The sequence below is a fragment of the Folsomia candida genome, unplaced genomic scaffold (assembly GCF_002217175.1).
Source record: "Folsomia candida strain VU population unplaced genomic scaffold, ASM221717v1 Fcan01_Sc033, whole genome shotgun sequence".
NCBI classification, from domain to species: domain Eukaryota; kingdom Metazoa; phylum Arthropoda; class Collembola; order Entomobryomorpha; family Isotomidae; genus Folsomia; species Folsomia candida.
Window position 1 is genome coordinate 484,069 of NW_019091225.1, and position 9,770 is coordinate 493,838.

Genomic DNA, 9,770 nt, shown 5'->3' on the forward strand with positions numbered 1-9,770 from the left:
GATGTAGATGAGATCTGTTTATTTTTTTTTTTTGGAAAATTTGAGATTTATTCTTTCGCGATCCTCCATTTAATTGATGTATGAACTTATTCCTAAAGTACTCATTTTTTTATATGATGTTTAATTATTTGACCTTATTATCTGCATATAAGATTTATTTATTTCTTATAATAAATATCAGTTTGGCATTAAAGTCATCCACGCATGAAACAAAAATAAATTATTACTCGATAAACCTTTTTGTAAATGTTTACAGTAAAATTAAACTTTTGCTAATTTAACCAAAGAATGACGATAAGAATCCCCCACCACGTGGCGGCGGTCTGGAGTATTGTTGCTGACCACCATAATAGCCGCCAGGGCTGCCGCCAGGGCTGCCGCCAGGGCTGCCCCCTCCTTGATTTACATGACTTGGTGGTGGTCCTCCTCCTCCGCTGCCCCCTTTACTTGCCCCCTTTTTAGGCTGCTTTTCCTTTAATTTCTTCATGCCCCCGGTTCGAATCCCGTCTCGAATGGCTTCTTTGATGTCCTCGGAGAGAAAAGAGGGAAATTGGACTTCTGCGGCAGCCTTAATTCGTTTGCGACGATCTTCTTCGTCCATGTCTTCCTCGAGGTCAAGGTCGTCTTCTTCCTCGTCCTCCTGCGGCTTGGCGGGTTTCTTGGGTTTCTTATACTTCTTTTTCTTGTCCTTCTTCTTGTTCTTTTTGTTCTTTGGAGGGCTGGGAATATCCTCGGCAACGTCGTCTTCTTCTTCATCGTCGTCGTCATCATCCCCCTTTTGTGGCTTCCGTTTCGCACCGGTAGTCTCGTCATCTGCGACGTCATCCTCTTCATCATCCTCACCTTTGGTAACTTCGTCATCTGCGATATCGTCCTCTTCTTCATCTTCTTTCTCTGGCTTTACTTTCTCCTTCTTTTTTGGCGTGGTTTTGTACTTTTGTTTCGGTTTAGGCGTTGGATTTGGCTTGGTTTTCACTACTGGAGTCGTAGTCGTCTCAGGTTTTCCTGCAACTGCTGCGGGTGTCTCGTCGTCGTTGTCTTCTTCCTCCTCTTCTTCACTTTCAGCCTTGTCCTTCTGTTGCCCAGAGGTTGCGTCGTCTTCCTCTTCCTCGTCGGATGGATCGTCGACCCATTCTTCCGACCGTGGTGGTGGTTTTGTGGGTGGAGGGCCGGGCGGCGGTGGTGGGAATTGCTTTACTCGACGCTTCCTCTTCATGGGAGGACCACCCACGGAATTCGCAATGGTATCGAAGTAGTCGTGAATGCCACCACTGCTTCCAGCAATCTCGGTGAAAACGCTGGCGAAACTGGCGGGATTTCCGTTCTTGTCGGCAAGCTCGGCTCGAATGGGGCGGTACGGTTTAGTTTTTGGAGTTTTGATCTCAAGTGCGTGAGTAGAGTTGATTTTGACGACGTTTGTCTCTGTCACGGTTCTATTGATTTTGTGGTAGATTGGTTTCATTACGAAGATTGGGGTGGGTGGGGCAGGTGTGGTTGGTGGGGGTGGGGTTGGCTGTGGATTTAATAATGTCATAAAAATTAGAAAAAAGTTGTGTGAGATTTTGAGTAAATACTGAGATTCAGTGTTTCGGGTGCGCGTAACCACTTGCAAGAAATAACCGAAAGAAAGTGGTTCCTTGCAGCGATTTTAACTTGCAAGAAATGCAAGGCACAAGAAAGTACCCCCCGCCGCGCATAGTTCATACGACACGTGACTGGATGGCGCATATTTCTGCCACTTTATTGCAGTTTATTGCACCTCGCATTTCTTGCCTTGCTTGCTTTGCAGTGCAAGAAATGTATGTAGCAAACCCGCAAGAAACAAAGATTTCTCTCACAGGTTGAGTTGGTCGTCTTGAATTGACCCCAAAAATTTCCGGCGTTTGTGGCTGTCCATTCACGTACACGAGTGGCTTCCCCCACGTGAATTTCATCGGTCTGTGAGGGTAGGAAGGGACACGACTGATGTGATTATCTTCATCGTCATCCTCCTCCTCCTCATCGTTCACCGGTTTTTTGGTGAACTTGAGGTGTGCACCGCCCGGAAGTGGGGGTTTCGCGTATTTGTTGATCTTAACCTTGTAAGAGCCAACCTTCTTCTTTTTGTCGAACGGTTTGAAGCCGGAGTGCAAAAGTTGAACGAATGGTTTGGCTGGGGGCAGTTTTCCACCTTCTTTCGCAGCTTGTTCCGCCTCATCATCTTCTGGTCGCAATTTGACTCTCTGGTTGTGCCGATTTGGAGGTTTGGTCGTTGTTGTGGGGTCATCTCCCTCAATCAAGACTTGACCTTCGTCAGCAATCTGCATGATTTGGTCGTAATTCAGTTCGCAACCATTGTACAGGATGCGACACTGGTCGGAACTTTTGATTCCGGGTCCTAATTTTGTGATGAAGGGGGATGAAAGGCCGGTGTTGAGCTGAAAAAATCAATTTGTTACATTAAACACAAAATAATTTACAGGAGGTTAGACTCAGTGGATGCGGAAGCCGTGGGGACATCTGGGGACGCTAACATTGTATTTAGGATAGGGGAGGAAGGGGTTTGTATAACATTGGGACGTAGAATAGCCGTAGTCCTTCTGTCCCTACCATCGGTCAGACTCACCTTTTTTGACTTCGTGTCCCGTTTTCCCCGGAATCCCAGCATTCTTCTCAACAGGCCTTTGTTTGGAGTGCCTGGTGGTGTTGGGGGTTCGTTATTGTGTGTGAAAATTGTGGGTATCATGGACGGGAGTGGAATACCATGCTTGAACTTGCTCAATAATCCGCCATCATTATTACTGGACGAATTGACATTTGAACCAACAATTTGCGGGGGTGGTGCTCCTGGTCTTTTGACTCGTCGAAGTGGTGAATTGTTGTTGGCGGGAGGACTTTCTCCAGAGTCTTCGTCCGATTCGACAGAGTCACCGCCACCCTCGCCAGACTCGGCAGATTCTCGGCGTAACTGTTCTTGGCGGAATTGCTGTTCTAATGCGGCCTGTTCGGCGAGATCTTGTTCTCGGAGGAAATCATCTCGGTTCAGCCGCTCCTGGTTTTCTGGGTTGACGGGACCTATCACACCGCCGATTAAGTCGTTACGACCTTTCCCTGTCGTACTCCCGGGTTGGTACGGAGTGTTCCTAAAGTGAGAAGGGGACAATTCAATTAATCTGAAATTGTGGGACTGCTGGTTTGGTAATTTAAGTACTTTTAGTGTGTGTTTACACTTGGTAACTTGCGCCAATGTTATGATTTAACTATGGCGCAACTTATAAAGATGTGTAGTACAAAGGCATCTTTACAATTAAGAAAATGTGTTAGTTAGTACACCACAAAAATTAGTTAAATACGTAAAAAAAATTATCTATCTATTACACAACAATCTCACAAAAATTGCAGTTTACACTAGTTTACAGCTCAAGCAAAACTTTATTATTACAATCTCGATCTACACATGATTTGTAGGTGTCATTAAATAAAACATGGACACTTTTGTAAGCATCCTGAAATAAAATTCATAATAATTTACGTTACACTTGTTCACTAAATAATCCTGATTTTTTTTGCATAATGAAATTTTTTGCATAATCCCGATAATTGCTTGATTATTAGTCTGCATAGAAATCTATATCGAAAACGAATCCATTCTCACTTCGGGACCACCTCCTGTTTTCCGAATCATTCACGTCTCTCACATTAATGACGAAATCGTCCCACTCCTCGTCCTCGGGTTCTTTTAGGGCTCGGATGATCCTATTAATTCGTCTCAACTGTGCTGCAGACTGGGCAATGACGCCGTCCAAAACTAGACCTTCGAGCGACCTCATGTTCAAGAAGGAGATCATAATATCCAAATTCATTCCGACCGTCTCACCCTCCCCCGAATTTAGTAATGCCAAATACTTGAGTTTCTTCAACTCTGTCAGTTGTGACAACTTATTTCTCGCAAATGAAATATTAGTTGTCGCGATAAAGGATAAATTCGGGCAGAATTCCGCCACATGAAAATTGTCAAAGTGATCCAGATTCAAATTGATGGCGTTCTGATTCCGTGTGTAGTTTAGATTGATGATAAGCAGCTCTTGGAGATTCGTGCATCCCTCGAAATTTACAAAGTTGAGGGTCTCATGGGGAAGAAAGTGCGACATGAGGTACACCGTGCGAAGGGTGGCTTTATTATTTCGTACCGCAAGTTCGAACGGGGACCATCGCACGAACCCGAGATCGTCACAAATCCCAATCTTTCTCAGTTTCTTCTGCCCCCGCAAAAAATGGAGGCAGGGATCGTCCCTCAAATGAATCGAGGTGAGGAAGGCGTCGAGCTGTATCTTATTTCCGAGGGTGGCCATTTCTTTCTGAAGGTCGAATTTCTTCCCGGAAGATAATTTGTTATTCAAACTTTTGAATATTTCCTGATCTCGCGTTAATAATTCTTCATTTGGATCGACATCCTTCCAACGCAGGCAGATAAACAGTTTTTCCAAGTTGGCCCCATTCCTGAGGAGAAAGTCGACCAGACACGTGTGAATTTCTGCGATGGGGAAAATCACCCACATTTCTGTACAAAATATTTTTAGGGCAGGAGCCTCAATAATTTCCAACAGAGTGAATGTGTTAATTGTGGAGCAAGCGGCAAGTTTTGAGGAGTCGGAAACCTCCACCATTCTCAAGTCGATGCTGGTCAGATGGTCAAAGTGGATCCGGTCTCCAGATGGCGGCAAGGTGATTTGCCCGTCAAGTTTCCCGTAGGCTTGAAAGTTCTCTAAATTTCGGCAATTTTGCAGAATGTAGAGCGGCAAGTGGGCTTGAGTGGCCTTGTTGAAGGTCATGGATCGCAGAATGTTTGGTTTGGAGATGATGGACTCCACTTTAATAAGGGATGCGTGGAAATGGGCTGATCCGCTAATCCAGGCGGATCGAAGGGCGGTGGATGAATAGAAATCGAGCTGTGGGGTTGAGTGGGGTTTGTCGTGTTCTATCCGAGCGTGGTTTCCGATGAGTTCGTCGACAACGAATTTGGTCCGGGAACACACGCCGCGAAGGGTGGTGATGTCCTTCGGAGTGGTCAAGAAGTCAAAGATTTTCTCGAGCATCTGATTTTTTGGGGGAGAATTTACATAATAGTTTTTGGTCACGTGGGCAGATGTCTAATATCACTACTTACTTCGTTGGGAAGATCGAGCAGCTGCATGCCTGAGGTTTCTTCTTGCGAAGGGCGCTTATCATCATCGGCGACATCTTTTATTACTTCCGTTACTTCAGACATAGCATTCAATTTCATGAGAATGAAATTCTCCTCCACAAATTGATTGATATTTGAGTTAAAAATTGGCCTAAATATCGTCCCGACTTCTACTCTCATAGATCGAAGGACGCTCAACCAGAGTTCTAAGGTCACTGACAAAGGTACGCGTATATTTCTAGGAGACATTTTATCATTTGTTGCTTGGGGAGGTAAATTATTTAACTACTTTAATTTAAACTTAAATATTTTAAAGCGTAATGAGGATGTCAAATGTGAGGGTACAATTCTGAGTGACCGACATATGATAGGTTACAAAAAACTTGTGTTTAGAAAAATCTCGTCACTGCAAATCAGGTCAATTCTTAACGGATGTCGAGATCGTTAACGGACTATTATCCTCTCCGTTTTTTATGTGATGAAATTTTTTGTAATAAAATCGCAAATAAATATTTTCAGGGTAAAATATGTATGTATGTACATGCATTTACAGTTTCACTCTAATTTTAGTGAAAATCTCTGCAAAAATCCGGTACAAACAAAGTGAAAGTGCCCATTTGCATATTGAACCAGAGACGATAATGAGAATGATGTGGGTAGCAGCATCGCATTGTACATTTTTTTAAGAAAATGTTGCGAATCGTCACTCCCATTTTGTTAAGGATGCTTGTTTTGTAGCATCTCGCTAATTATAAAAGTTTAGAACAACTCACATTGAATTTGTGCTGGGCATTTCTCTCAATACGGGATGCAACCCGTTCACCACGGCCGTCCGTTTGTGTCCATTAGCGTCCTCCACGATACAAATGTACTTTGGGAGACACGCGTACGGAGTGTAATTCGTCTTTTCTGCATTCTTCTGAATTTCTTGGTGATGCCGGATAAACGCTAATTGCGCTTTTGTCAAACGCTCCACAAACTCGGCGGACGGGACTGGTGGGAGTAATGGGACTAGCGGTCTTCGCGGAGGAATTGGAGGAGGAAATCGCCCAAAATTCTGCCCCGTTACGGATCCTAAGTAATTATGCAAAAAACAAAAAAACTTTACAAAATGTCCTCTTTGTAAAAATATTTCCAGATTATTTGTCTCTACTCACCCTCATAACTCAAAAGTTGTAAAATGCACAACAAAATTCCTAATTTCGACATTTTCGACAATGTCGCAAAACACACGGCGGCGCTACTACGCCAAATATCAAAATTCTTATCGCACTTTCTTTCAGATATTTCTCACTGTCCTCATTCTCAAGGGTTCAAATAACGACTAACTAGTGGGCGCATAGAAGGACTCGTCACGCAGTATCGCGTCGTAAAATTATCTTAAACTGAACTTGGGTAGAGTTCAATATTTGAAAAATGAAAGTGCTTCAAGAACACGAGTCGCATGACAAGCAGGAAACTGACAATTTAAAATTTTCCTATATCGACTCATCAAACAACTCCTACTTAAAGAAGGGTATGATACACGGTATTGCATTCATTGAGACGTTTCAAGTCAAGCGAGACAGGGTCAGGATCAAGGTAAGTCGTTCTTTGGTGGTGGTGGTGGTGGGTGTCATCCGTCCATATGCACAAATCCACTCGTATTCTCATGGTATCTTCCTCTCTCTAAAAAATAACAATGAGTGAGCTGATCCTCGTAAATTTCAAAAGAAACAGAAAGTGGACTTGCAACTTTTTTGTTATAAGTAAGCCAACAATTAATCACAACTACATTTGTGATGTGACCCAAAGGCACAGACTTTTTTGTGCGAGGTATTTAAAGTGAAGTGAAGTGGATTAATAAAGCCGCAGCAGACTTTAATTTTTTTAAGAATATTGTATGCATGAGCTGAAACCTAACTATGTGGGATTGGTCAAACGATTAATTAGCAAGCTCGTCAAACCAATTTAAATCTGCCACTGTCTTTAAAATGGGTTAAGTATGTGTGTGAGTAAACAATTTGAAAGTATGTAAAAAAAACAATGGATTTAATGCAGCTTTAATAAAAACTTGATCCAATTCTTTTTTCCTATGTATATGAAAGCATTTCACGTGCAAAAATATAATATGTGCGAATTTAATGTTAATATTTGCAACTTTCTGATCTAATGGTTTTATTTTTTATTAAAATGTATGATTTTCGTGCCAAAGATGTTACAATGCTTAAATTGTCATATTTTAAATCAGCCGAAGATGGTTCTGACTTGGGTTTTAGTCTCGTCCCAGTCCAAGATGTTCATGTATGCATTCGTATAAATTTAAGTGCTAAATTAACTTTAAATTTAGCACTATTAAATTAAGTACTACATTTTTTTAAAGATGTACACATTTTTTTTCAAAAGTGCAGCGTGCGTGCGTGTCTATGCAACTGGTTTCCCTGCGGCGATCTCGGATATGCATGCACTTCGAGTTCAAGCTAAAATGACAATTTGCTTCTGACAACATTCAATTTTCCAGGAGAATTTCCACCCTTGTTATGATTAGCCTTATCCACATCTTGAGGCTGCAATCCACGGAAAATATCAATTCTAGAAAAAAAAATCCCCCGTGGGACTGATTTTCAAATATTATCTCTGCGTTATCCATCCAATGTAGAGGCAGTCGAGAAGTCATGCATGCGTGCCTACCTAAAATGCTGCATGTGCCACCACGTGTCAAATATTACTGGAACTATGTACCCAATGGAAAATAAGCTAATAGTAATCAATTCAAAGCACCACTTTTTTCCGGCGTATCCTGTCCGAAATGTAAAGTTTGTTGTCCACAAAGTTTGGCGAGAAAGCATAAGCGCAAAAAATAGGACCCGTTTTCACGAAACATTAAGCAAACGACGGGAACTGGGAGAAGTTTGAAAACTCTGCAACGCTCGCTCGCTCCACGCATTCGTTTTATGCCATAAAACCTGTCATTTTCCATTTTGGCTCGTATTGACATCACCATTGAACAACTGGGAACAACAAGTTTCGAAGAAATGGAGGTGATTCCTTCCAGCGGAATGAAGTATTCATGTATTTGCGACATCCTAATCCTCCCTCTCGACGGAGACAAGTAACGATGTGTGAAAAATCCTCCCACTTCCATTCGCAACAAAGGAGTGGATCTCCTCTTGGTGGTATTTGTAGTAAATAAGTGTTTCCTGAATAAGGCATCCAAGACCGGGTTTGACCGATTTTTTTAAACCAGTTAAAAACTGAGATTTCACTAATTCCAAATTTGGTTATAAATTTTGCTTCAAAACCTGGTAAAAGTGGGTTTTATCACGAAAACCGGGTTTTGATTTTTTATAATAAAAATTGTGCTCGAGGTATTATTTGCCATTTCTTGTGTTACATGAAAAAATTAATTGTTCTGAAATATTTTTTCCCAATTTAATTCCAAAATTTTGTTATACTTTAACAGATTATGAATATTTACAAAATTTTTAAAATTAGGTGTAAAACAGTTTTACGAAAATTTAATAAACCTGAAAAATTGAAAACCGGTATTTCGAAAGTTTGTCAAAATCGAAAACCGATTGTACTGAATCTTCCGGTTTTGCACGCCCTAATTTCCTCTCCTCCTTCCTATTACTTCCTTGCAGTGATTTGTAACTGGACTGGGATTCGCAGCTGTGGCTCAATTCTCAAAAAAATGGTTGCCTTTCAAATCTTTCAAATTGGCCGTTTTATTATACCCTCGTTATTCAGGAAGGTTCTTAATCCCCGTCTAAATCCAAAAGTCACACAGTCACACCGGGTGGAGCGGGACCACACTCGTCAAAACTGGAGAACCAAGAGAAAGTTGTGTGCTGTTGACAGAGAAAGAGTGAAAGATCGTGGGGTGCATTAAAATTATTTATTTGCACGTCTCTGATTTCTTATTAAAACATGAAAACGGTTTAGAATTCTGGGGAAAAACTGTGGTTTGGTTTGGAGTATAAGAAGTTACTTCCGGTCCTAGGAAAAAAATCCCCACATAATTTCTCACCCATGTAAAAAGGCAGTCGATAATTTATTCCTAAATATAAATGAACCCCGAACCCATAGAAAAAATGTACATGCCAAGATTTATTTATCCCGTTTCGCTTTTTGCATTCAGAAATTTTGAAATCGGATCGATCTTTTTTCCGTCAAGTTCAAAGCTCTCTTCAGACGAAATTATCACACATCCATACGAATTGAGTGAACCACCAAGCAAGCAAGTGAGTAAGTAGGAGTAGATGAGGAAGCGAACACACCAACCACCCCAAAGTTGGCAAAGCTTCATGAGATTCCTGATTTCCGAGATGAATCTTGTCTAAGAGACAAATTTGCAATAAGATCACGTCTGCGGCGCCTTCTTCCTGCTTGCCTGCCTGCTTTATTGGTCCGTCTTTCTCTCTCCTCGTGGCTAATTTTCCTCCCCACAAAAAAGGAGAGAAAGTGTCCAAGTATAAAGATGAGGATGAATTCCAGCCAGTCAGTTTTCTTGGAGACAAGAATTGTGGTGGTGGTGGTGGTAGGGGAACGTCCTTCCCCCAGAAAAGTTGTTATTCGCACCGTTACCTCAGGATTTCCTCCACTCTTGGCGTTTTGGAGGAGGTTG

General features: G+C 41.9%; 1 protein-coding gene across 1 annotated transcript; it reads right to left on the reverse strand.

Annotated features, from left to right (window-relative positions):
* Window positions 1–103: 103 nt before the first annotated feature.
* Window positions 104–6,493, reverse strand: LOC110860627. The gene is made up of 5 exons (XM_022109699.2): window positions 6,322–6,493; window positions 5,938–6,238; window positions 2,606–3,122; window positions 1,839–2,417; window positions 104–1,513 (listed from the first exon to the last, which is right to left on the reverse strand). The coding sequence occupies exons 1-5, from the start codon at window positions 6,371–6,373 to the stop codon at window positions 278–280; spliced, it is 2,685 nt and encodes an 894-aa protein (XP_021965391.1). The 5' UTR covers window positions 6,374–6,493; the 3' UTR covers window positions 104–277.
* Window positions 6,494–9,770: the final 3,277 nt, after the last annotated feature.

Bases quoted from the DNA above. Each gene is read 5' to 3' on its own strand.
- LOC110860627 (XM_022109699.2), bottom strand. From the start codon at position 6,373: ATGTCGAAATTAGGAATTTTGTTGTGCATTTTACAACTTTTGAGTTAT. The intron at 2,418-2,605 runs GTGAGTCTGACC...TGATTTTTTCAG, and splicing joins GGGACACGAAGTCAAAAAAG to CTCAACACCGGCCTTTCATC. The intron at 1,514-1,838 runs GTGAGAGAAATC...TTAAATCCACAG, and splicing joins CAAGACGACCAACTCAACCT to CCAACCCCACCCCCACCAAC.